Source organism: Aspergillus brunneoviolaceus (assembly GCF_003184695.1).
Source record: "Aspergillus brunneoviolaceus CBS 621.78 unplaced genomic scaffold BO95scaffold_7, whole genome shotgun sequence".
Classification (NCBI taxonomy): Eukaryota; Fungi; Ascomycota; class Eurotiomycetes; order Eurotiales; family Aspergillaceae; genus Aspergillus; species Aspergillus brunneoviolaceus.
The window spans coordinates 106,003-130,823 of NW_020290737.1; the positions used below are offsets into that span (position 1 = coordinate 106,003).

Here is a 24,821-nt window from a genome sequence, read left to right on the forward strand (position 1 = left end):
CCCCATCGGCCGAGGGTGTTGCTGTAAGCGAGGTTCTATGAGTATGTCCCACGGAGCCGACCCGTTTGTGGCCCGAACACCGGACGATCGGATTTGCGGCACGGTAATCAGCCTACATACTGAATAGCCATGCGGTCAATACCGCTGTGTGAAGACTTGACGTGACGTGTATTTTCTTAGCTTGTAGGTTCTTGGTCTTTGTTGGCCGGACAATAAGCTTTGTTGGTTTCTTCACGATGAACCCCCAACGTTAGCGTTGGCTGAGGTGTGGGGCGTCTGTATTTTGTAGGTGCCGCCCCCTCGTCTCGAGGGCAGGAAAGGTGCTGCGAAGAACCCCCACTAGATTGCTCTCTCTTTATGAGCTTACTTTGTTGCTCTGAATCTCAGATACATGATCTTATTTCAGCATCCATGGCGTATGAGCACAGTACCTCAAGCCCTTTTCATGTCGTTATGTGGAAGACCGTTGGTATCATTTTGTACACCGGCACGAGACTTGGATTTCCACCGCCTCACTTCATTTCGGTAACGGCTCGCCCTAGACAATCTGACCTTGCAAAGTGCTGTCTTCTGATTCAGGTACGTGGTCAATGCTTTTTTTTTTTTTGTTTTTTCTCCTTGACAACAGCATTCAGGATCGAGCGTGCCACCCTCAAATGACTTACCGGAGTCATGAGCGGCAACTAGCCCGACCTAATCTCCAAGCTGTGGAGTATACCATATCACTCCCTGAATAATGGCCGACATATCTAAGAAGCGTGAGAGAAATGCGTAGACATGTAAAGTGGCGGGGGCTCCGTCCGGAGATGCGAGCCGTGACACTGACACTGACACTGACAGCGGCTCAAATTTCCGAACCGTAGGATCCAGCTCCATGCGACACTGTAGCTGGTGATCTCTGGACGGAAGTCCTTGGCTCGAGGCCTAGAGATTCTGGACCGCCCCAGACTGGGCCGAATCCGGGGCATCCGGGGCGGACTCCTTGGCATCTTGGCTGGGAACAGGCGTTCATTTACAACAGTGGAACGAACCAGCTTTACAGGATAATGTGGGGACCTCATAACACGGGTATGAAGCCGAAGACACGGACCACTTGTGTCTAGATTTCGAACTCATAGCAGGATGAACCAAAATGGGTGCTCTACGAAGGCTGTGCTATTATCTATGATCAGCGGTGCGTGTAGGAGTCGAAGATTACTTGAACTGCTACTAAGTCGATGGAAGTCTATTTGTGTATACTCGGATTCCAGATACAGAGGTAAAGCTTGGCCCTTTTCTGAGACAAATTGAGAGAACAAAAGCTGGGATTTCTAGCCTGTAACATAAACACCTTTCCGCCTATCTCTTATAAAACAGACAAATGATGTCTATACTTCAGAGACATATTATATTGTCCCAGGGAGTGGAAAGTCTCGCTAGCGAGATCATAGCGTTGCATTTGGACTATTCGTCTGCGCTTGTAGTTTCCGCGTTGCTTCTAATTCAGCTGCATAGATAGCACCTAGCGCGGAAGTTGTGCAAAGGTAGGGTTATTCTTGGATACTCGTATTCTGCACTTGAGAGCTCTCCGCCATCCACAAAAGGTCACCTTGCTTTCACTTGCTTGGGCTCTGCGAGCTGTACCTCTTTGGAGGCAGTGCTAAGCACTTGGTGGTCTGTTTGGGGTTGAAGCAAGGACTGTGTTCCCGTGTCATAGACCCGGATCACTGGGCGTAATACGAACGATCGGATGCCTAAAAGCGGATACGAATAGACCAGACATCGGAACCCAGGTTAGATGGGAATCTAGACTGAGCAATGTAGGCCATGGGAAATGAATCACCAGTAACTAAAGATATCAGTGGTATTGGATTTCGCCCCAGTGTGGTATAAAAGCCTCGACCAATCCTAACCACAGAACACAAGAACACACAGCATCTCACACCCAACACCACCATCATTACAAGAAAGCCTTCTCTACTCAGAGCCAATACCCTTCAACTTCCTATATCTTCACCATGAAGTCCCCAATCTACCTCCTAACCGCACTGCTCCCCCTGACCCTGGCCCTGCCCTCCGCCGAAGAAGCCGACGTCGACTCCGACGACATCGACGTCCACCTCGCGGCCAGAAAGTCATGCAAGTCCAGCAAGCAAATCAACTACTACCAATGGCCTGTAGTCCAGACCGGAAGCTATCAGGCACAGACCAACGTCGATTACCGGTGCAAGTGGAAGTACGATGCTACGCTCTCAGCCCAGCAATCATGACCCTTATCTGGCTGTACTAACACAAACGCTCTGCAGAAACGGCGACTGGTATAAGACGGGCAAGGGCTGGTGGGTTAGCGGAAGTAATGTTCCCAGTGGTTGCAGTATGTCACACCAACCCCCCTTGTGATGCCCGTTGATTCCATGCGTTCTCCAATCAAGAGGATGGTGTGCTAACGTACGTACAGAGAGCGGCTTGCCTACCTGCAGCGTCTGAGTCTGATGGATTGCGTGCTTGTTTTGGGATGGGACTGCTCCCTCGTAACCTTCTGCGCTATGTTTCATGTCGCAATTGATTGATGTTTTCTCTCTATATTCGAAAATATAATGACAGCTTTGCGTTTCAGTGCGAAGATCATTGTTCGTAGCGTATTGGCTCCTAAAGTCCATCCAAACGTAATTCATCGCACTACATCATGTTTCCATCTGGTTGCACGCGTGTGCGATGCGCCATCTAGGAGACATGCTCCATTTTACTTGGCCTCCAAGCAGAACAATTGAGATATGGAGATGAACTGGGGAAGAAACACAACCTTGCCAGCCTCATACGCAAGTTAATCCTAGTTCGAGATAGATCTTTCAACCACAAGATAGTCTGATTTCAGATTCAATAAGGGTCTTGTGTCATTCTGCCTCAAACGACTACTCTCCATGCAGCATCAATCCACCCGCAACCTCCTCGTCCACAGGTACTCATAATCCGGCATGGCACCCTCGACCCACCTCTCCATCTGCTCCGCCACGAGACTCCCAAACTCACGCTCCCACTTCTCCCTCTCAGCCCCGACATCCACGACCGCGGGAGTCTTCTCCTTGAGCAAGGAAGTGGAATGATCCAGCGTCGCGAGCATGACCGCCTCCGCCCGGGCGCGAGGATCCTCTTCCTCCCCCTCCCGCCGCTCCGACCGACTCCAGCGGAGGCGGACCTTCTCCGGATCCAAGCCGATGAGCTCGCAGTACTTGGCGACCACCTCGGGACGGTGAATGACATCCTGCGCGTCGAGCAGCAGCGGCAACGCAGGGCGTGAGTCTCCGCGATCACAGTACCAATCATACAGCAGCCTCGTCCACCGCAGCGTGGCGTGCAGCTCCAGGAACGGCTCGATCATGCGCGGCTCGCAGAAGCTCTCCCTCTCCAGGCCGTGCAGGGCGCGGTAGAAGGAGGGGAACACCAGGGCCGGATGGCGGATGAGGAAGGTCGCGCGCCACGAGGCCAGGTATGCGTCGGGAAGGATGGTGAAATTCTCGGGGGAGAATGCTGCGCTGCCGCTGCCGGGTTGGAAATTGAGGTATGGTTTGGGTACCTGCACGCCCAGTCGCATCGAGGGATGATGGCTGCGGCTGCCTGTGGCCAGGTACTGGGCCATCGCGGCCGGTTCGGCCAGCCAGAGGGTGTGCTCCTTGGCGAAGAAGACCTTGCCTTGGGTGAGGGCGGCCTGCGAGCTGGCTTCGATGTGGTCGAGGTTCTGCTGGAAGGCTTGCCGCAGGTTCGCGGTCTCGGAGGGCTCCCACTGCTCGACGGGCCGGCGGCTGCAGACCGTGTCGCGCTCGTTCATGAACGCGTCCCAGAAGAAGTAGCCGCCCCGCTCGTTGGAGACGACGTTGGGCTGATCCGGTAGCGAGAGCATCCTGACGAGGAGGTTCGAGGCCGTCCGGGGGTAGGTGATCAGGAGCACCCGGTCTGCGGGCTTGGGCGGGCCCAGGTGGTGGGCATCGTTGCTTGGGGCCATTTCTCGCGCTGTTGCAGGAGAGATGAGTGCGGATCGTAGGACGGATCAAGGCACGAAGAAGTGAGGCAGAGAGGCGATGGCTATCCCTTGTTACTCTTCTAATAAATGGTCGTGCCCTTCGTGATGCTCGAATGGCAGCCCCGTAGCCAAGACGCGCTACCCATTCTTCTTATCCTTTTTCCATCGTACTACATCGAAAGACTGTCTTCAGATCGAGACCGATTTTACTGGGTCTCTGGAGCATTCCAGGAAAAGAGTTCACCAGCGTGGTGCTCAGGAATGTGCATGCCATACCTCAGACGTCCCAATGCGGTAAACAGCGCTTGCGCTTGACAACTTTGCAAACCGCGTCGAAATGCAACATTAGCTCTACATCCAATGAGTGATACAGCTAATAAATTCTCGTTGTCCAAACTGACGCAGAGGATCCACTGTGCTTCCTCGACCCAGCGATGCGGTGTCGAATCGTATGTGGCGTGCAGCACCCCCCACGCAGCTGATAGATGAGACGGACACTCCCGTATTTCCCACTAATAACGATCACACGTCAGGGAGTCTCTGACACCTCGCTAGTGAGCTGGCTGAGTTCTCCACCAACCATTGCGTGTGCCGTGTAGGAAGTGCAATCGGTGGGGAGATCTAGCCCTCGTCGCAGATCGCCGGATGCGGAAATCGAATCTCGGAACCTTCTTCAACTCTCCTTCGCATGAAAAGGGTGGAACCGTGGATTTGACATCCGCACTATATACCGGGATTGCAGTCTATTACTTAATAGCTTATTTAGCCATGGGCTCACTTGTACGAAGCACAAACCTTGCTGGTTCCCCCTCCACACTCCCCGTAGGTCTTGACTTTTGGGGGGGGGGGGGGGGAGCACTTTGGCTCGATATAGCCAGAAGTCTTAGTATCTTCGAAAAGGGATCCCAGAGACCTGATGTTGCAGAAGATTAGCATCACTTGATATTCGTTCTTTTCTATGCTCTGCCACCCTCGTCACGCGCATGCCTGACTTACAGCAATTCCAGCAAACTATCTCTCGTATACGCCGTGACCTATGACCCGTATTATAGCGGGGCGTAGCCGTTGCTAGAACTCAATTCCCAATAGTCTTGATGTAATCCACGGCCATTCCTGACTCGTTGCCTAGACGCACACGATGCGCGACATCTACTGGGGCTTCCACCATGGGTTCCATATAATTCTCCTCAGTGCCGTGTGCGGGCCAATCTCTGCAGTCTCTTTGCATGGTTCCGCACGAGAGCATAGGTAGTGGGTTTGTACAGCACCCCTCACCATGGGCACCAATTGGAAGAAGACTCTAGAAATAGGGACCCTCCTAGCATTTACTAGTCTGGCAGATTGTGCCAACTGGGCATCCTACCAATCTGTCAGTTGCCTCTAGCTCCAGTAGCCCCCCTGCACCCCCTTGCTAACCACCTGGTCGAGTACGCAGCGACCAAACATCCGCGCTCCGATCCTCGAGATCAGCCTCAAGAATGACAGCCTCATTACGCCAGGGTACATCTTCATCGCCCCGTACTTTGGCGATGTACCAGGGCCTTACATCTACGACACCAATGCCGTATGATTCTGCGCATTCCCCCGTCTTTCACCCCCAGCCCAGCCCAGCCCAGCCCTAACGCCAGCAGAACCTGATCTGGAGCGGCGCCGACGGCTCCGCCACCGACATCTTCCAAGACCTGCACGCCTGCGCATACAACGGAACCGACCACCTGTGCTACTTCCAAGGCACGCAGATCGGCGGGTACGCGCGGGGCCAGCACGAGATCCTGGACAGCAGCTACAGCCCGGCAGCGACGGTGCGCAGCGGCAACGGGCTCGAGATGAGCGACATGCACGAATCGGCCGTGATCAACAGCACGAGCATGCTGGTCCCCATCTACCAGCCGCGCACGGCCAACCTCAGCGCGTACAACGTGACCGCCGACCCCGGGTGGGTGATCGACGGGGTCTTCCAAGAGATCGAGATCTCCACGGGCGCCGTGCGCTTCCAATGGAGCAGTCTAGACCAGCAGATCCTCCCGGGGGAGTCGTACACGCCGCCGGGCCTGAACCCGGTGGTCGGCAACGGGACCAGCAACGCGACGGCGTGGGACTACTTCCACCTGAACTCGATCGACAAGAACGGGGCGGGCGACTACCTCATCTCGGCGCGGCACACCAGCGCCATCTACAAGCTCTCGGGCGCCACGGGCGCCGTCCTCTGGCGCCTGGGCGGCCGGCAGTCCACCTTCACGCAGACCAACTACAACTTCTCCGCGCAGCACGACGCGCGCTTCCTCGCCGAGAACGCCACCACCACCATCCTCTCCCTCTTCGACAACGGCAGCGACAACTACCGCAACACCTCCGCCGCCTCGGCGGGCATGATCGTCGCCCTCGACCACACCACCAACTCGTCCGCCTTGCTGCGGCGCTACGACGCCCCCGGAGCTCCCCCCGGGATCCGCGCGTGGAGCCAGGGCAGCTGCCAGATCCTGGCCTCGGGGAATGCCTTCATCGGCTGGGGCAGCACCCCGGCCATCTCGGAGCATCTCGAGGACGGCACCCCGGTGTTTTTTGCGGCGGTGGCCGACGAGCGTTCCATGAATTACCGCGCCTACAAGGCCAATTGGACCGCTGTGCCCGCCGAGCCCCCCGCCCTGAGGGTGTATAGTCCCGCGCCGGGCGCGGGGCCGACGACCTTCTGGATGAGTTGGAATGGCGCGACGGAGGTGGATCATTGGAATATCTATGCGCCGGCGGCGGAGCAGGTGGTGATGCTGGGGACGGTGGGGAACTCCGGGTTTCAGACGACGTTGACGAGTTCGGCGTATTATCCGAGGGCGTTTGTGGAGGCCGTGGGCAGGGATGGAGCGAGTTTGGCGAATTCGTCGACGGTGGATACTTCTTCGACGTTGCCGGGTTGATAGAGTTGTTGGGGTTTTGGGTGTTGGCTGGGGGGGGATTAAATGCGGTCTTCTTAGAAGTTGAGGTGCTAGTGTTATGTTTTCTGTTTTCAAATTAATTTTATGTGGGTTGCAATCTGATTGTCAATACATTTTGCGACTCAGTCATTGTTATGGCAGTTCCAGGTTAAAGATCCTATCAGTCTGAATGGGCATTCCAGGTGGGCATTGTCCGTGCAATCCAAGGACAGGTACTGTGTAGACAAGATTTTGTTCCCGCGCTGGTTAGGGCTTCCAGCCCTGCGCTTGAGATCAATGCAATGCTGCATAGATGCTGACATAGTAGCGTTGTGCGACTGGATAGTTTGCAGAGGTCTAGAAAGGATTGGACCAAACAACAGTTGCATTCCCTGAGCAGGCTTTGTCTTCATGGTGAGCCGACGATGGATTCCATTGATGGTTCCAAACGGAAAGGCACCTACGTCAGATCGCAAATGCTTACATTTTGCATTAAGGATTCATCTGCTCTTTGTTCTCTTTTGGGTTGTTTCGTGGGGCCGTTTTCATTCAACAAACCATAGCGGATGTTATCACGGATCGATCCGCGGATAGTCAATGAAATGTATACATGATAGAAATGGCATCTTCACCAGATGGAATAGCTTACTCCTTAGGATTGTCACAGTGCTTATACGGCCCTAGCGAGGCCAGCTGTAATGAGATGAACGTAGCGACCGTCACTTCCACTTAGTAAATGAGCGCAGACTGATTCATCTGGAGTGACTGTTCCGGATGTTGTGCAGGGTCTGCATCCTGGTCCTGAAAGCTGGAAAAGGACTCATCGCGGCTAAGATCATGTATGTAATTCTACGTCAAAGCTGTAATAATGCTGGAAACCGAAGTTAGTGGCACATAAAGAGATGATGCTTGCTGAAAGGTAGACGAAAACCGTCCTTTGTTTACTAGAAGTACTTCCTCAAGATCAGCACTGTCAACAAAGGTGCAGTCCTTGGGATATACTCAGTGTGTCCAATTGCTTTGTTGTATACAGGAAGTCCCAACAGATCCAACCCTTCAGACCCAAGCATAGTAGCCATCAGCAAGTGTATAAGTAGACCTCAAGCAGCCTCCCATCCCTCCCCATTCCCACAAAATCCGTCTCAGTACCAGCGACTCAGACTCCATATACACCACACTCACTTCCCAAATCCACCGAAACCGAGCAAACCACACACAATCGCAATGAGCACCCCACCGGAGACCTCCAACCTCCCCGAGGGCTGGACGCTCACGCCCATCACCGTGGGCCCAGGCATCGCCTACTCCGCCCACGGGAAGCCCGAAAAGTTCTCGCACGCCATGTGGTCGCTGCTGGGCCTCGGCTGCAAGACCGAGCACGTGGGCGCGATCGTCCAGTACCTCGTCCCGGAGAAGCTCCAGCTCGCGGCCGAAAGCTGGGAGGCCGAGTGCCTGTGGATGCTGGTCTGGTTCGGGCTGCCGGCGGTGCACCGGGCCTTCGAGACGTCCAAGCCCGCGTACGGCGTCATCCGCACCGGCAACGGGATCCAGCTGTACCGCGAGGGCGCCGGCGAGGTGCCCCCGCTGCTGCCGCCCCTCGCGGATCCCAAGTTCCCCTCCCAGGAAGAGCCGCCGCGCACCATCTCCCGGTACGAGCTTCACGGCCGCAAGGCCTTCGACTGGATCGCCGACAGGCCGCTCATCAGCCAGTGGGTCCAGGTGGTCGAGAACGATCCGTCCTTGGCGACGACCGATGTCGACGTCGTGCTTCACGGCGCCAAAGTGCCCAGGGGGGAGCTACCGCTGCCTCTCCCTCACGGCCCCGACCTTAGTGCCGCTTACTATAGGAGTAATGGTGCGGAGTTCCGGGACTGGATTCAGGAGTTGTGCAAGCGTAGGGCTGCAATGAAGGCTGCGGCGGCGGCGGCTGCTGCGGCTGGTGCCAATGGGGCTGGTTCTGATGGGGCTGGTGCTAAGGAAGCCGATGCCGGTTCTAGGTGCAAGTCTATGTGAGTAAAGGCACAGTTCTTACCTTGTTCTGCTCACTCTAGCAGGAGATCCAGTAAATTTCACATGTAGCTTACTTATACTCTACAACTCATCGTTTATCGCTTATCGGCAATCGCCGAGTGTCCACCGCTTATCTCCGTTGTCGGACCGGATTAACCGCCCACCCGGCCATCCTTGCAGTCTGGCAACCCAACAATAATAACTAATTCTCTCTTCACAACCAAAACCCATAAGCATAATCAACATCCGAATCAGATCCGTCTTTCGATGGTCGCCACAACATCATCTTCTCCTCGGTCCATCCGGCGGGCCGGGAATCATCATGACACGGAAAGAGAGGACCCCGTGGATGAGACCACGGCTCTTCTCGCGCCCAGCAGCAGGCCTACCGACGCCGAGCCGGACCAAGAGGAAGATAAGCCTTTGCCCAAGCTCCAGATTCTCCTGCTGTGCTACGCCCGGGTCATTGAGCCGCTCGCCTTTTTCTCCATCTTTCCCTATGTCAGCCAAATGGTGCAAGACAACGGGGGCGTGGCCGACGCCGACGTCGGCTTCTACAGCGGGCTCATCGAGTCCCTCTTCTCGCTCACGCAGGCCATCATCATGATCTTCTGGGGGCGGGCGGCCGACCGCTTCGGCCGGAAACCCGTGCTGGTCTTCTCGCTGTGCGGGGTGACGATTGCGACGGGCCTCTTCGGGTTGGCCCAGACGATCCCGCAGATGATCCTCTTCCGGTGCCTGGCGGGCGTCTTCGCGGGCACCATCGTGACCATCCGCACGATGGTGGCGGAGCACAGTACGAGCAAAACGCAAGCCCGCGCCTTCAGCTGGTTCGCCTTCAGCGGCAACCTGGGCATCTTCCTGGGGCCCCTTGTCGGCGGGAGCCTGGCCGATCCCGGCCGCCAGTACCCGGGGATCTTCGGGTCGGTCCGGTTCTTCGCCGAGTACCCGTACGCGCTGTCAAGCCTGGTGGTGGCAATGGTCGGCGCGACGGCGGCGATCTCCAGCGCGCTCTTCGTGCAAGAAACCCTGCCGAAGCCAACACCCCCCGTGTCCACCCGCAGCGACGAGGAGGAAGCGGGCGAGTCGGCCGGCAGCGCCATCGTCCGCGCGGAGCTCTCGACGTGGGACCTCCTGAATGCCCCCGGGGTGGGGATGGTGATCTACACGTACGGCCACATCATGGTGCTGGCGTTTGCGTACACGGCGATCGTCCCGGTCTTCTGGTTCACGCCGCCCGCGCTGGGCGGGTACGGCTTCACGCCGCGCCAGATCTCGCTGCTGATGGGGCTGAACGGGGCCGCGCAGGCGGTCTGGCTGCTGCTGGTCTTCCCGCCGCTGCAGAAGCGCCTCGGCTCCAACGGGGTGATCCGGCGGTGCGCCTACGCCTACCCGTTCTTCTTCCTGGCCTGCCCGGCGGGCAACGTGCTCCTGCGCGCGGGCACCGAGGCGGCCGTCACGGTGTTCTGGGTCTTTGTGCCCGTCACCCTGGTGCTGGGCTGCGGCGTCAGCATGAGCTTCACCGCGATCCAGCTCGCGCTGAACGACATCGCCCCGTCCCCCCGCGTGCTGGGGACCCTGAACGCCCTGGCGCTGACGGGCGTCAGCGGGCTGCGCGCGTTCAACCCGGCGCTGTTCACCACGCTGTTTGCGTTGGGGGCCCGGTCGCAGTGGCTGGGCGGGTACGCGATCTGGGGGCTAATGGTCGTGCTGGCGCTGGGGCTGTCGGTCGCCGCGCGAGCCCTGCCGGAGCCGCAGGAGGCGCGCAAGGGAGATGGGCGACGGTGATGGTGGGGGCATGAGATCCACTCGCCATAGCCAGGCCTGCCAGGCCTTTTGAGGGAAAAGTACATAGACACGTATATCAGAGAGTGGATAGACCATCACCATCGTTCCCAACCATATGAAACATGGGAAGACGCAGCCCTTCGAAGCAATATAATCATGTGACAACCATAGTCAACCCATTCTCAGATTACCCCAGGTAATTAGCCTCGATGACCACTGCGCAACAACAATCAAACCCTCAATAATCCGCCTAACTGACCCAATCAAACCACCCAAATCCCTGCTGTAACACACTGACAACCAGCACAACAACTCGAACACCAAATTGAACACCAAATTAAACCTGGTGGACCCTCCTTAATCTTAAAATCTGCCCAGGCCCACGCGCCGCCCGCTCCGCAACAATAGCTTTAGCCCTGACCCTGACCCTGACCCTACCCTGAAAACACAGCCACCGGGCCCAAACTCACCCAAACCAGCGGCATATTGGATAGATCGAATCCCACAACGTCAGATGACTGGTCGGACGGGTAAATCTCGAACGAGTTTCAGCCATCCCCGGGCAAAAAAAACTGTCAGACTGTCTTAGTGTCCACGCGGGAGGGAGTCTAAATTCTCAATTGTGGCCGGAATCCTGGCCCCCAAAATGTGAGCTGGGCATGTCTTACTTGGCGCTTGGCTTGGCCTTGGCGTTGCTGGGGCTAGTTGATAGGCTCGACTGTACTCTCGGGTGTAGCACAACCACATGGGCAGCGGGCTGGACAGCGCTAACGTATCGTATCTTCAGGCCGGGGGTTCTACTTAGTACTTAGGTAGGGAATAACAGCTGGAGATATAGGAGAACCCTGAGAATGGGTCGAAGACCCTTAAATCCCTGACCCCGATCCCCTTAAGTGCTCCCCCCCCCCCCCCCAATATCTCCTCCACTTACCATTTCCTCTTTACAAAAGAACCTTTCACTACACTTTTCTTCCTCTATTTGTGTTCCTCCAAAATCTCAGTGTGATGCTCTCTTAACCCCCATCGAGTCACTCTAGTCAATTAAAACCCCCGTAGGGTCTCCACGACCCGACCTCCCCAACCCTAACAACCACCCTACCACCCAACCAAACAAAACCCTAACCACCCCGGGGGCCTCCTCAGCTCCCCTTCCCCACCCAGAAAACACCCCTCTCCCCCCGGACCACCCCAGAAATGAACAACCCCCCCAGCACCGACGGCAACTGCAGCGCCCTCACCAGCGCCACGAACGCGACGTGCCTGACCTCCCCCTTCGGCAACTGCTGCTCGGCCAAGGGCTACTGCGGCTCGACCGACAGCTACTGCGGCGCCGGCTGCCAGCCGGGGTGGGGCAAATGCAACACGGCCGGGTCGGCGCAGACGATCAGCACGACGGGCTCCTGCGGCGAGACGGCCACCAGCAACACCACGTGTCTGGGCAGTGAGTACGGCGACTGCTGTTCCCGGCTGGGGTACTGCGGCCGGAACAGTAGTTACTGCGGGGTGGGGTGTCAGTCGCTGTTTGGGAGTTGTGCTTCTGATGATGATGATGATGATGCGGGGTCTGAGACGACGAGGGTAGGGACGGGTACCGCGGCAACAGCAACAGCAACAGCAACAGCAACAGGTACAGCGACGCAGGCGGTTTCGACGGATGGATCGTGCAGCAGGGAGATCACCTGTGTGGGGAGTGAGTGGGGGGATTGTTGCTCCGGCCATGGCTGGTGTGGTGGGAATGCTAGTTATTGTGGCGTGGGTTGTCAGCCTGAGTTTGGGCGGTGTGATACCCGGGAAAATGGGTTGGGGAAGGGGGCTATTGCGGGGATTAGTGTTGGGGTGGCGGTGGGGGGGTTGCTTGTTGTGTTGGCGTTCGTGGTGTGGTTCTTGAGGAGGAGGAGGAGAGGGAGGTATACGGCTGTTGTGCCGGTTAAGGGGAATGGGGATGGGGAGGGGGGTTCCCTGGGTCAGGTGCAAGATGCGAGGGGCCAGGGGAATGGCCCCAACGAGATGGCGGCTGCTACTCCTGGAGGACAGCAACAACAACAACAGTTTGCGGTCGAGATTGGGCAGTCGAGGAAAGTGCCTGTGGAGATTGGGCAGGCGGATGTTACTTATACCCATGAGTTGGAGGGGAGGGGGGCAAGGGGCCTGGTGGAACCGGTGGAGTTGCCGGCGACGCGGCGGTGATATTATACTGCTGGGCTCGTATTTTTTGGGGTGGTTTTGGAATGCTGGATGAAAGGCGGATGGCTATAATGCTGCCAGAGGTTTTCTTGTCACGCCCTGAGTTGCATGACATGACACACAGCTCGTGGAGAGCACTGCGCAAGCCGCCTTGAGTGTAATGGATGCACGACTTCTACAGATATTGGCTAGGATATCGCCCATCCGGAATGAATACTTCGATGGCTGTAAACAGATGCCCTACCGGGTGAGCATACAGCGGAAAGCAGGATCAAAGACAGATGATCTGTCTCGGGAGAATCACAGAAGATCTGACAGACAAAAAAATCAATCATGGTCTCGTCAAAATACCCTATATGCATGTTCCAGCCGATATATACAAGAATTAGCCCCCAACCAACCTTACCCATCAGACCACGAAGTCTACTCTTCACTCGGACTAAACCGGCTCCACGACCGGATCCGCTTCCCAAACACATAGAACAGGATCGGCACCGGAAACAAAATGGCCGTCAAGCATCCCAGCAGTGTCATCGCCCAGTTGACCCCAAGGTTGTGGAACTGTACCCAGGTCAGCGTGGTTCTCGATCAGAAGTACAAACATAACGTACCATGGGCAACGCGAACATGGGAAACCCCGCCCCGAGCCCCGACCGGAAAAAGCAGTTGGCTGCGATGGCCGAGTTGGAGTTGACGCCGTAGCAGTCGATGATATAATTCAGCCCCTACCAGATGCATGTCATTAGCTACCTGAGTAGCATACCAAAGGCCAAGAACGAGACAGATGTACTGGTGTGACCATGTAGCCAGACTCGCCCTCGGCGTTTGTGTCTGCAACATAACTTACCTGCATGAAGATCAACAAGATCCCCGCTCCCAGGAAACCCCCCGAGATGGCCTGGGGCACCCAGGAGATAGACGGATTGGACGTCCACCCGAACCAAAACATCCCCGCCGGCAACAACACCCCGCCGATCATCATGGGAATCAGCCGCTCCTCGGGGACGATATGCCCCTCACGGCGGAGCACGGCCTGGAACCGCGTCTTCGTGAAGGTGATGATAATCCCGCAACCCACCAGAACTCCACACGTCACCGCGACAAACGGCAAAGCCCCGACCCCCTCATTCCACCCGCGCATCTCCTGGAAGGCGATCGGGTAGGCCTCAAAGCACAGGTACAGGAACCCATAGATGAAGCCCATGTACAGGGTGATCAGCAGCAGGATCGGCTCGCGGAAGAGCATGTGGATCGGCCGCACGAGGTACCGGTGCGCGATGTTCTTCAGGTCGACCGGTTCCTCCTCGGAGCGCGCATGGAGCGCCCAGTTGCGCGTGGCGTAGCGCCGCCGCCGCGCACGGCGCTGCAGCAGCACCGGCGCAAAGGTCTCGGGCACCACGAGAAACCCCAGCGCCCCAAAAAAGAAGGCCATGATCGCGGTGATGTACTCGGTCCAGCGCCAGCCCAGATATGACATCGTGATGAACCCGCCGACGATGGGGCCCGCCACGGGGCCGACGAAGGTGCTGCCCGCGAAGACGGCCATGGCGATGCCGCGTTCTACGGGGTCAAAAAAGTCCGCCAGCATGCCGCCCACGATGGCCAGCGGGGCACTGGCGAACAGACCCCCAAAGAACCGGCACACGAAGATTGTCTGCAGGTTCTGGGCGACCGCCACGGGGATTTGAAAGATGGCGAAGATGAAGAAGCCCACGAACAGCGGGGTTTTGCGTCCGTACAGTTCGGACAGCGGGCCGAAGGCCAGCGGCCCGAAGCTGTACCCCAGCACGAAGAGGCTCGTCCCCAAGATCATCACTTCCTCCGACACCCCGAATTGCTCCGCCGTGACCGCCGCCGCGGCGCTGAAGACGGACGAGGCGAAGGTCACGGACACGGTCATCAATCCCAGAATTATCGTGATCGTCCATTTGCGGAGTTCCGACCAGTTTGGGGGATATTCCTAATGAATTTGTTGGTCACTTTCTACAGGACGCTTCGACACAAGACAAGGCAGTAAACATACCGGATCGTCCGGGCCATCCCAGTCCACGATATTGGGATCTTTCCCCTCCTCGGACGAAGGGTCTACATTCTGCTTTTCGACATCATCATGCACCACTGTACTGGACGCGCTCGAGTGGCTCGGCCGATGCTCCGACCGCTCCGGGGACGGGGAGTAGGTCTGTGCGTGTGCGTTTGCGTGTGCGTTTGCGGTTCTCTCCACCATGGCCAGTGCTGCAGCGATGTCGCCTGAAAGAGTAAGATGTGTTGCATGATGTGTGTCTCGCCCTCCATTCTTAAGTACACACCCACTCCCTCATGATGTAAAGCCGTCTCCCAGGATTGTATGCCCCGTTGGAGGGGCAGGCAGAGAAACGTCATAACGAATCGGGTATCGGATGCGGGTGGCAAGCAACGGCCTGCCCCTAGGTTGACACCGAACAAAGCCAGCACGCGACGGTGGGTGAGGGGAGCATTGTCAACCGGGTAAACACATGTTGGCAATGACCCGGCTTTGACATCATTCAGGTACCTACCCCCAGGTGCAGTGCCTGAGTGGTGTTGTGAATCGAATTGCTGATTCATCAGCGGTCGAGGCTGTGGAGTGCCGGTTATCCGACCTGGGCTTGTTCCAGAACGCGGACTTGCTGCATCATAGCCACGTTGGTCTGCGGATGAACCAGTACGAAGTATATCCCAGCGATCAGGATTATGCTCTGCATCGAGTGTTTATGAATCATGGGAGAAGAGCTCCGCTCCGTGATAAGAGGTTATCTCCTTATCCAATTCTGATTTCATCAGTATCCGCGCCCAGTTCTTGAGCAACTTTGATCGACGTACCTGGAGCGTTGAGAGAATCTGGGCTGCCTAACAATTGTATGTCTCTTATCACTCGATTGTTTCCCTCGAATAACCATGACTTTCTCCAGTCAAGGAGGCCATACGCGTTAGCCGGGAAGCCGAGTCGGTGGATGAGTGAGGTTCTGTCAATGTATCCGAACAGCGCGAAAGATCAATTGAACGCGGGATCGCGGAGTTTTCTGGCAGAAGATCGACAGGTGGCTTTCCCTTCAGCAGCAACACGATCGGCTTCATCTTCAAGGACAATCCCGTCTTGGCGAGCTTGTCAGTCGGCGGGCGAATCGTACAGAAAATGTCATCCAAAATTCTTCACAAAAAGGTCTATATTTGTATTGAGTAGATAGTGAAAGTGGAAGTAAATTCGTGGTCCAGTTGCCGGAGCACAAGGCTCGGTTTGACCATCTAAGCGTTCTTTCATTGCACCAAGCTATCACATTATGACTTTGACAAGCTTCGAAAACAGCGCTAAAAGAAATCCAAGCTCAATTCAACTGTCAGAAAGTAAACCCGAAAAGCAAAAAAAATCCAAAGCAACATCTATAGGGTATTCATCGAAACAATGCAATCTAATGGTGTATCGGTCGCATATCAACAGGTGGTGACGTCATCACTAACATTCTCGCATCGTCTCCAAGCAGTCGCGGTCGCGAAGGTACAGGTCGATTCCGACGTCGACGCAAGCCTCGCGTAGCGGCTCAGTCAACTCATAAACCCGTGGGCGGATGAATCGCTCGCTCATGGAGTCGGACGCCTCGTAGCCAGACGCCTCTTCGTCCTCCTCATCGTGGAAAAATCCCTCGATATCGAGTCGCTTCAGGCTAGTGAATTGGGTCTTGCGTTTCTGGAGGACCGACTTAAGCTGTCCCACCAGCATGGTCAGCGAATTCTCCTTACATCCTTCCACATGCAAGGCTTCCAGAGACGGCGGGAGGATATCGGTAAGTGGACATGATGGGTCCAGCTGGTAGCGGATGTCGAGCAGATTGGGCAGGCGGATGCGGAGTTCCTTGAGCGAGGTGTACTCGGTCAAAGGACCAAACCATTCGTCATGTGTCTCGTTTGCCCCGACGACGGTGAAGGGCAGATGGGTGCCTCCATTGTCAAGCCACAGACTTTGCAAACAATGTTTGCTCGTATCCAGCGACCGGTGGAAAGAGGAAGGTCGGTAGCCCTCGGACAGAAGATGTGAGTCAGAGTGCTGGTACTTGAACGACTTCAGAGAAGAGCAGGAGGCGACCAGGCTCTCCATGCCCTTGGAACCACTGCTCGTGCGGAGAGTGATCTCTGAGATAGATGAGGAGCCGACTACAGTTTCATACTCAGAGTCTGCAGTCTCCGACTCGCTTTCTTCTGCCTGCGCAGTTTCAACAACGGAGTCGGCGGTAAACGTCCGCATCGATGGGAGTTGAAAGAATGGGAGGACTTGCGAGGGTGTAAAGCTCCCGCGGCTATCCTCGTCATCGGGCAGATGGCTTAAAGAGACATGTCGCAGCATACGGAAGGCGGGTTGAGTGTGGAATGGCCTCCCTCCCTTCACAGCTCTCTGGACCAAGCGATCCAAGTAGATGTTATTCTTCGGATAGACCAGTTGAAGGTGTCTGAGGTTACCCACCAGGGGCAGAAGAAGCGCAATCCAGGCTTCCTCGACTCCGTTCGAGAGATCCTGAGACCATCGTTCTTGTTCTTCTTCGGAATGGCTGAAACCTCCCGTCAAATTCGTGAAGGGTGTTAAATCAGTATCGGGAAACAGAGTAGAAGAGCACGTCGTTCGGGACTGCCATTCATGAAAGTCCAATGAGCGAACAGCCCGAGCCAGCTCGGGACGACGGAGCAGCGCCCCTAGAAAAGAACGTAGTTGAGCGCAGCTCTTCAGGCTAGCATCTCGATAAAGCAAGCGTCGAAACAACTCATGGAATTGACGAGACACAAAGAGGAGATTGTAGCGGTCCCGGCGATCTTCCACAAACTCCCCAATCAGGAGGAGTATATCATTCGGAAGTGCAAGAGTCATGATGAGCGAGCAAAATCAATTGCTATGCTAAGAGCAGAGCACACACACCCCAGTCTGGCACGAAGCAGCGATAAGAGACAGCCCACCGGAGGCCTGGGCCATTTAAAAAGGAGGTCGCCGCTACGCTGATAACCTAAGATACATAGCGGCGGTGATTGAATTTTTCCCCCCGTTTTTATTTTTTTTTCTCGTGGAGTTTCCACAATCTCTTCAAACTTTACCATATGGAGATGAAACCAGTAGATCCATGGCGGGCCTGCGAGCGGAAAGGGCGGAGGGGAAGGGTTCTGTGGATCGCCATGGAGGATCGGTTGACCTGCTTCATCCATGGTTCCAGTGATCGAGAAGAGTTCCGTAAAAGGCTCTCTCTCTCTCTTCTTGTGCATGAAGGCGCACAGAGTCGTCATTTGCGGCCACGAAACACAAGACGGGACGCTGTTGCTCCTGCTGCGGAGCTCCCGCTGCACAATTCATGCATGATGATGATGGCCTTGCTGAGATGGACGGGACTTTTGCCAGTGCCTGAAGAGACCCCCTTTCCAAAGCGAGTAGGACAACCGAGACGAGGCTGTTCGAATATCGGTAACCCGCGCTCAGCGAGAAGGGGCTCGAACCTCGCGGTGGTTCTAAATTACCCGAGGGGTTTCTATCCGCGGTCGCCACCGCAGGACGCCAGGGAAGGCTCGGTGGAGTGAGTCGTGATGAGCACAGGCTTCCCAACGGGCGCGGGGGATGAAGAGAGTGATACGAATGGAGGGGGGTAACGTGTCACTGCGAGGAGAGACAAGGGGCGCTGGTCTTTTCTCTGTTCGCGCTATTCTTCATACTGGCGATGTTGTCAGGCTGGGAAAGTTTGTGAAGCTGAAGGGGAGTATCAAGAAGAAGATCCCGAAGAAGAGCCGATGCGGGGAGAAGTCGCATTCTGCCCCTCGTTTGGCCGCCCTGTGTACGGTACCACCGACCTCGAATGCATTATACTAAAGTGCATCGGGACTTGAATGAAGTCAACACAGACCTTTAGGTACTAAGAAGCTGATTTCTGTCCATGAAGCACAAATGTTTCAGGCCGACGACCAATAGACCTGCTTCAGATGACGGTGAATTATTCATCTTGCAATCTTATTTTCAGTATGGTATATAAGTATGAGCATCATGCAAAGGTGGAAAGAGGCTCGAGGCCTGTGAGGCTAAGTCAGATGAACTTCACCTCAGCTCTTCGAGAACTATTCCTAACTGGAGATACTCATCGGTCTGCAAAGCTCATCCTCTATATCGCAAATGTATTAAATCTTTGAGACCCAGATGCTGGTCTCTTTTTTACTATACGGTTATCGTCCTCGTAGCAAATCATTAGAGCCATAGTGCGAACTACAGGCACGTATGGCATGCACTTAACCAAGCTAAAGCATGAGGATCACAATCGACTTGGCTGCTTTATCTGCTCTGGTCTCGAACCTGTCAAGGCAACAGAAACAACAAGAGCTACAGTAGCTGAAATGGGCACTCATAACCAAACAATAGCCAAAGTCATCCTCATTCCTCACACAAAAGACCATCCCATGCCTCAACCTTCCAAAGCCAGACATCAGACAAGCCATCAAGCCCATTAGCAAAGCTTGCGCACAATCTCGTGCCCTAGAAAGCCCACAAACTGACCTCAAAACAATTCACCATCGAAAGAGGAAAATGATATTCAATCGAACGCCTTATTCCAGAAGACAAATAGAAAAGAGAAAATAAAGTCAAATGCAAAGTACTGGGTGCATCTCCCCCTCGCTTCTTTCAACACCCATCCAACCGGCGAGCCTCCACGCGATCAACCCTTTGATCCCTCCCCTTATCCTTCCTCCCGAAGCCCATCAACGTCTTTTGTCTGTGGTCTGCGTCAAGACGGGTGCATAGTTTTGGTGCCTTGTTCCCATCGGATGAAGATCTTTCGATTTTGGTATACGATAGCTGAAAAAAGAGAAGGATCGGATCGCGTTCCCCCCTTCCTTACTCGCCATGGTAGGGTAGGTAGGTAGGTAGGTATCAAAGGGATTCGAATGGATGGATGAGAGAAAACACACCGCCTTCCGCGTCTATTTTTTTTACCGTAGGCCAAGGTCCGTCATCTCAACGTTGTCGGCGGAGCCCATCCAGAGGATGTTGTTGCATCTAGATTGAGGGACAGAAAGTCAGCGACTGTCGGAGAAGAGGACTAATCTGGGCTGGGTTGGTTTGGGCCCCGAGGGTGTCTCCCTCTGAAAGATCGACCCTCCCGCGCCCAAGTAGCACCCAACTGATACGCACCTGATCAGCACAAGCCCCAAAGTTCCCGTGTTCTTGCCGTCAATGAACTCTTCCGTATCCCGCAGCAGCACGTTCATGTACGAGTCGATGCTCTCCAGCTTGCCCTTGTACTCCGTTTGGCCCCATTTCAGGCGGATGACGACCTCTTCACCGACCCTGTGTGGCAGAAACAAAATGATTAGATCCTGCGTGACTCAAGTGGGGACTCCTTCGACATGAGAGAGGAAAAGGTTGCGCGGCTGATGCGAAGAGGAAGTGGGGGGGTAGCTCGAGACGTAAATCCGGTCGACGGGGACTCGCATACCTAGCTTGGAGGAAAGGGCGGGGGTTGACGGGGTTGAACTGCGGAAATCAGAGTTAGCATTGCCGTCCACTGACACTGGCTCTTTTTTCGAATAAAAGAGAAGGGCTTGGTGGGATAGGAACGCGCTGCGTACACTCATATCGGCGGGATCTGATCGGATGCTAGCTGTTTGGCAAGCTCGGGATTGAGACGGCGAACCGGAGTGTGAAGTCTCACGGCAGTAAAAATGTATCTTAGCGTGGAGACGAGATGCAAAGGTCCCGGAGGGAGGTCGAGGACGAGGTTGATTGAATGTTCCGGAGGATTGAGAAGTGAAGATGTCGAGCGACTAGTCGCAGTGTCGCCAAGTTGACGACCGCCGGGCTGGACACACCGCGAAAATGTGATGCGGCTAGACGCGGGCTCAAGCCAATTAGAGAGCTAGGTGGACTCACCGCCTTTCCGGACATCGCAGTATTTCTTTCTAAGGTATCAAGCTTGGGAAAAAATGGCATTTTATGGCGTGAACTGAGAGATGACGTTTACCTCAAATACCATACTATTGGTTCGAAGCCTTACTCATCATAGGACGAGCATCGCAGAAACTATGGGATCAATGACACCGAATGTCAAAATGTTACGTTGAGCTCAGCTAAAACGCCGCAAATGTACACGAGAGAAAAGAAAAACCTAAGATTCCCCCCCCAATCGAGGTCATAAAAGACATCTAGGATCTTCCCACCGTCCAGGAAATCTCTTTGATAGAAACCTCATCGCCGGCCTTCTCATCGTAGTCATACCACTCCTCGGACAAATCAATGTCGGTGAACGGGGTGTTCGACTCGACACCCTTAGCCAGCCACTCGCCCTGGTAGAACTCGCATTAGCTTTTTTTTTCTTGCATCCTGTAAAGATAGACTAGGCAGGGTCAGAAACTGGCGAACACTTACATCGGCCTTGAATTCGGTAAACTCCAGACCCCGGCAGTCGATGTCAATCACCTTCTGGCCGGTGCGCTTGTCATTTGCCTCGTAGGCGTTGGGCCCCGCGATGATCGAGGCAGAGTGGGTTTTCTTTTCACGTAGCGACGTAAGCGAATCAGGGATTCTTTCTGGGTCATGGACGGGGCATGATGGGCAAGACAGGAAGGATCCTCACCTGGCAGAGCTTGCATTTCCACACAAAGTTGGCCTCGCCCCGGCTTCCGGGGATTTCGTGCTGCTCCTGAGTGTCTCTGTGAGTGGGTGCAGCTTTTTCCTGCAGAACCTGGGGATGGACTTACGAAGCGGGTGAAGCTGACGGGGTTGGGGTGAACCTCACGACAGCTTGTGCATTGAACCTTGAAGGTGTAGTAGTAGGGCTCCTCCTCGGTGTCCTTGGGACGGAGCTCGTTGACTCTGTGAATTTTACATGGGTTAGCTACGGTTTAGGTCATTTTGATGCATGCATAGAGAATATGTGTTGCGTCAGGTGCGGGGAAGAGGTTTGAAGTCATGCAGAGTGGCAGAAAAAAAGGCATGAGAACCTTGCGGGTGAGACCCGCCGGCGGCTTTGGTGTGGAAGACCGAATCATATCATTGACTTACCCGTTGAGTTCGGCGGAGAGGATCAAGGAGAGCATTCTGGTGGATGTTCCCGGTTGTGTTGTTTGTGTTGGGCAGATCGCTGGCGGGGAGAGGACGAAGTCATACAGGTCTGGTGCGGGGCCGTAACAATGGTTCACACTTCGGCAGGCTATGCTGCCGCCTTCGCCGCCTTTACATCATTTTCTTTTCTCTTCGCTGGGCTGCTGGCCGACAATCTCATACAATAATTCGCCTATTTTTGCTCTAAGTGGTTTGAAATAAATTTGGAGAATTGAATTTCTCGGGATATATACAACAACGCCAAAACATGCCAGGTCGCAACCGCTGCAATAGCACAAACCCGAAACTGCAAAAATAAAAAAGAAAACTATTTACAGACTCCAAAGCAAGGAGGCCAATCTCCAAACATAAATTACAGACATCTTATTCCAAAGAAAAAACCCATCCTCACAGTCGGCTAGCCTGCTGATCCTGGCCCAGCGGCTTCGTCGTGAAGGCACCAAAGAAGGCATTAAGAGCGTCGACCGTGCCACTGCCCTCCACCAATTGAACCGTGCAGGCAATGTGGCTGTCAGGACGAGTGACGACAACACCACCAACCTCAGGGTCAAATCCAAGCTTCTCGTGAGCGGCAAACTTGGCGTGAGGAACCCGCACGTCGGGAAGGTCATCGGCGTAGATGTGGTGGTGGTAATCCCGTAGGATCTTGGGCACAGCCGCCATGTCGACCTTGTTCTTCTCGTCGGCATAGATCACACACAGGGAGAAGAGCTTGGAGTGAGGAAGGTGGCGCTCGAAGAAGGAAACATCGGCGATGTCGCTTCTGCGGTACACCGACAGGAAAGAGCGCTCCTTCTCCAGGTTGGCAGCGAAGTCCGCGATAGCCTTGTTGGTCTTGGCCTGCTTGCCGGCGAAGACGAAGATACGGAACGCACCGTTGGCGGGGATCTCTTGTTCCAGCTCCACGAAGTTAGCATCCGCCAAGCGAGTGACGGTGCTGGGAGTGAAAGCACGACCAGGGATCAGCTTTACGCCAGGGATGTTGAAGAGAGGAGACTGGGCGGGGTGGGTCTCATCCCAGGTGAAGACGTTGGACTTGTAAGCAACGCCATAGCCACTGGTGAACTCGCAAGACTCCTTGAAAGTCTTGACGAAGGGGTCCTCCTCGACATTGGCCGCGGCGGCGTTGTGGCTGGCCTCGCCGACTTCGCCGGCAGTAGGGCGACGCTTGGAGAACAAGGCAGCGTACTTGTTATCGAAGCTCAGGAGAGTCTCGGCGATGTCTTTGCGCTCGCTCTCATACGTCTTGAGGATTTCGCGCTTGGCCAGTCCGGACTCAACGGCGTGGATCTTCCAAGCCATGTTAAGAGCATCGTGGAAAGCCGTGTTCATGCCCTGGCCGGCCTTAGGGCTGTGAGTGTGGCAGGCATCACCACCCATGAACACCCGCTCGTCCAAGGTATACCGTTCCGAGATGCCCTGGCCGATAGGGTAAACGGAGTACCATTCCACGCGGTCCCACTCCACCCAGTAGGGCTTCAAGATCTTCTTCGCGGTCTCCTGAACTTCCTCGGCGGTGGCAGTCTTGCGGGGGTTGAAGTCGGGATCAGTGGACGAGGCGATCTGGACGTAGAGACGGACCATGTTGTCCTCACGGGGGATAACCATGATAGATCCGGCATCGGAGTGGATTGTGCACTTAGTCTAGGGATTGCGATGCGATGTTAGCGAATGCCAATTTCCGCGGCTCGGATGTGATGCGACGGCTTACCTCGATATCAGGGAAGTTAGTTCTCACGACACCATCCATGACACCCCAGACGTAGGAGATAGGATCCTTGTGGTGGATCTGGATGCCCAGCTCCTGTCTAACAAAGCTGCGGGCACCTTCACCACTGAAGAGGTACTTGCTGCGGACGGTCTTGATCACATTGGTGTCGATGCACTTCAGCTGGACCTCGACGGGGTAGGTCTCGTCCAGGCCGTCGTTCTTGAAGCCAACAATGGTCCAGGGTCGATCGACGGTGGTACCAGCCTTCTGGATCTCGTCAAGGAAGACGCGCTCGATCTTACCCTGGTGGACGAGGGTGGTGAAAGGGTATCTGGTGTCGATGAAGCGCGGGCAGCTGGGCCAGCTTCCAGTGCGGTGGATTCCTTGGTCACCGGGGAGGGGATCCCAGAAAGCGACATCGTAGACCTTGGCGGGCTCATAGGCCATAATTTGGCGCTTCAAGCCCAAGTTGCGGAGGATCTCAGTCGAGCGGGGCTGGATTCCGTCGGCGCGGCCAGTGGCGGTGGGTACGGGTCGGTTATCGATGTGCTTAACCTTGTAGCCCCAACGAGACATGCACAGCGACAAGAGAATGCCAACGGGGCCAGCGCCCACAATGACGATATCATACTTCTCTTGCGATTGAGTCATGATGCTGTGCGACAAGGGATCTCTGTTTGGTAAAGTGGTTGTGGGATAAGAAGAGGAGTAAGTGGTTCGGAGATCAAGGGTCAGGATTCACGACCATCAGCCACAAAAAAGAATGAGTGGAGAGTGATGAAGAGGTAAAGATGAAATGTGAGTAATGAGTTGATGATGATACAAGAAGAAGAAAAAACCCAATTGAACGACATGAGGATGATGCAGGTATAAATAATATTGATTGAAAAGCTGAAGACAAGGGTCCCACCGGATTGCATACAGGCGGCAAGCAACGGAGACGTAGGACGGCATTTCAGTGTGGGCTAGATTGTGGAGGAGCCTGGGGGTGAATTGCGACCGAACTGAACTATGGCCGGGGAGGGCCTTGAGAAGCAGACCTATTGAGTAAGCTTGCGGGACACCGAGAATTACAATCTGAGTAAGATAGAGGGCGACAGCCTCCAATTGGAGGACTGCGGGGCGGCC

General features: G+C 55.2%; 11 protein-coding genes across 11 annotated transcripts; 6 read left to right on the top strand and 5 right to left on the bottom strand.

Annotated features, from left to right (window-relative positions):
* Window positions 1–1,997: 1,997 nt before the first annotated feature.
* On the top strand, window positions 1,998–2,466 carry BO95DRAFT_459714 (uncharacterized protein; the record flags this gene model as incomplete). The annotated part of the gene is made up of 3 exons (XM_025588677.1): window positions 1,998–2,215; window positions 2,286–2,353; window positions 2,438–2,466. The coding sequence occupies 3 exons, from the start codon at window positions 1,998–2,000 to the stop codon at window positions 2,464–2,466; spliced, it is 315 nt and encodes a 104-aa protein (XP_025446271.1).
* Window positions 2,467–2,908: 442 nt separating this feature from the next.
* Window positions 2,909–3,805, bottom strand: BO95DRAFT_353575 (uncharacterized protein; the record flags this gene model as incomplete). Its single annotated transcript, XM_025582180.1, has 1 exon — window positions 2,909–3,805. One exon carries the CDS (start codon window positions 3,803–3,805, stop codon window positions 2,909–2,911), a length of 897 nt encoding a protein of 298 aa, XP_025446272.1.
* A 1,468-nt stretch (window positions 3,806–5,273) lies between these two features.
* Window positions 5,274–6,909, top strand: BO95DRAFT_504936 (arylsulfotransferase family protein; the record flags this gene model as incomplete). Its single annotated transcript, XM_025591145.1, has 3 exons — window positions 5,274–5,366; window positions 5,433–5,561; window positions 5,629–6,909. The coding sequence occupies 3 exons, from the start codon at window positions 5,274–5,276 to the stop codon at window positions 6,907–6,909; spliced, it is 1,503 nt and encodes a 500-aa protein (XP_025446273.1).
* Window positions 6,910–8,130: 1,221 nt separating this feature from the next.
* BO95DRAFT_428118 (uncharacterized protein) lies at window positions 8,131–8,919 on the top strand (the record flags this gene model as incomplete). The annotated part of the gene is made up of 1 exon (XM_025584829.1): window positions 8,131–8,919. One exon carries the CDS (start codon window positions 8,131–8,133, stop codon window positions 8,917–8,919), a length of 789 nt encoding a protein of 262 aa, XP_025446274.1.
* Window positions 8,920–8,997: 78 nt separating this feature from the next.
* BO95DRAFT_244192 (MFS transporter) lies at window positions 8,998–10,937 on the top strand. The gene has a single exon (XM_025581371.1). It carries the CDS (start codon window positions 9,184–9,186, stop codon window positions 10,702–10,704), a length of 1,521 nt encoding a protein of 506 aa, XP_025446275.1. The 5' UTR covers window positions 8,998–9,183; the 3' UTR covers window positions 10,705–10,937.
* Window positions 10,938–11,636: 699 nt separating this feature from the next.
* Window positions 11,637–13,247, top strand: BO95DRAFT_479050 (uncharacterized protein). The gene has a single exon (XM_025590077.1). The coding sequence runs from the start codon at window positions 11,899–11,901 to the stop codon at window positions 12,889–12,891; it is 993 nt and encodes a 330-aa protein (XP_025446276.1). The 5' UTR covers window positions 11,637–11,898; the 3' UTR covers window positions 12,892–13,247.
* BO95DRAFT_244213 (MFS transporter) lies at window positions 13,128–15,441 on the bottom strand. Its single transcript, XM_025581374.1, has 4 exons — window positions 14,912–15,441; window positions 13,736–14,848; window positions 13,500–13,613; window positions 13,128–13,449 (listed from the first exon to the last, which is right to left on the bottom strand). The coding sequence occupies exons 1-4, from the start codon at window positions 15,113–15,115 to the stop codon at window positions 13,312–13,314; spliced, it is 1,569 nt and encodes a 522-aa protein (XP_025446277.1). The 5' UTR covers window positions 15,116–15,441; the 3' UTR covers window positions 13,128–13,311.
* A 692-nt stretch (window positions 15,442–16,133) lies between these two features.
* BO95DRAFT_244211 (uncharacterized protein) lies at window positions 16,134–17,873 on the bottom strand. The gene has a single exon (XM_025581373.1). It carries the CDS (start codon window positions 17,759–17,761, stop codon window positions 16,361–16,363), a length of 1,401 nt encoding a protein of 466 aa, XP_025446278.1. The 5' UTR covers window positions 17,762–17,873; the 3' UTR covers window positions 16,134–16,360.
* Window positions 17,874–18,493, top strand: BO95DRAFT_244206 (uncharacterized protein). Its single transcript, XM_025581372.1, has one exon. The coding sequence runs from the start codon at window positions 17,986–17,988 to the stop codon at window positions 18,454–18,456; it is 471 nt and encodes a 156-aa protein (XP_025446279.1). The 5' UTR covers window positions 17,874–17,985; the 3' UTR covers window positions 18,457–18,493.
* Window positions 18,494–19,851: 1,358 nt separating this feature from the next.
* On the bottom strand, window positions 19,852–21,957 carry BO95DRAFT_353554 (DUF866 domain protein; the record flags this gene model as incomplete). Its single annotated transcript, XM_025582179.1, has 8 exons — window positions 19,852–19,918; window positions 20,054–20,209; window positions 20,358–20,395; window positions 21,079–21,204; window positions 21,287–21,409; window positions 21,495–21,560; window positions 21,619–21,733; window positions 21,923–21,957. 8 exons carry the CDS (start codon window positions 21,955–21,957, stop codon window positions 19,852–19,854), a joined length of 726 nt encoding a protein of 241 aa, XP_025446280.1.
* A 302-nt stretch (window positions 21,958–22,259) lies between these two features.
* Window positions 22,260–24,491, bottom strand: BO95DRAFT_438957 (putative FAD monooxygenase). The gene is made up of 2 exons (XM_025585632.1): window positions 23,694–24,491; window positions 22,260–23,626 (listed from the first exon to the last, which is right to left on the bottom strand). Exons 1-2 carry the CDS (start codon window positions 24,342–24,344, stop codon window positions 22,370–22,372), a joined length of 1,908 nt encoding a protein of 635 aa, XP_025446281.1. The 5' UTR covers window positions 24,345–24,491; the 3' UTR covers window positions 22,260–22,369.
* Between the last annotated feature and the right edge of the window lie 330 nt (window positions 24,492–24,821).

Bases quoted from the DNA above. Each gene is read 5' to 3' on its own strand.
- BO95DRAFT_244211 (XM_025581373.1), bottom strand. From the start codon at position 17,761: ATGACTCTTGCACTTCCGAATGATATACTCCTCCTGATTGGGGAGTTT.
- BO95DRAFT_479050 (XM_025590077.1), top strand. From the start codon at position 11,899: ATGAACAACCCCCCCAGCACCGACGGCAACTGCAGCGCCCTCACCAGC.
- BO95DRAFT_244213 (XM_025581374.1), bottom strand. From the start codon at position 15,115: ATGGTGGAGAGAACCGCAAACGCACACGCAAACGCACACGCACAGACC. The intron at 13,614-13,735 runs GTAAGTTATGTT...TGCATCTGGTAG, and splicing joins TCTTGTTGATCTTCATGCAG to GGGCTGAATTATATCATCGA. The intron at 13,450-13,499 runs GTACGTTATGTT...ACCTGGGTACAG, and splicing joins CCATGTTCGCGTTGCCCATG to TTCCACAACCTTGGGGTCAA.
- BO95DRAFT_244192 (XM_025581371.1), top strand. From the start codon at position 9,184: ATGGTCGCCACAACATCATCTTCTCCTCGGTCCATCCGGCGGGCCGGG.
- BO95DRAFT_244206 (XM_025581372.1), top strand. From the start codon at position 17,986: ATGGAGATGAAACCAGTAGATCCATGGCGGGCCTGCGAGCGGAAAGGG.
- BO95DRAFT_438957 (XM_025585632.1), bottom strand. From the start codon at position 24,344: ATGACTCAATCGCAAGAGAAGTATGATATCGTCATTGTGGGCGCTGGC. The intron at 23,627-23,693 runs GTAAGCCGTCGC...CGCAATCCCTAG, and splicing joins CTAACTTCCCTGATATCGAG to ACTAAGTGCACAATCCACTC.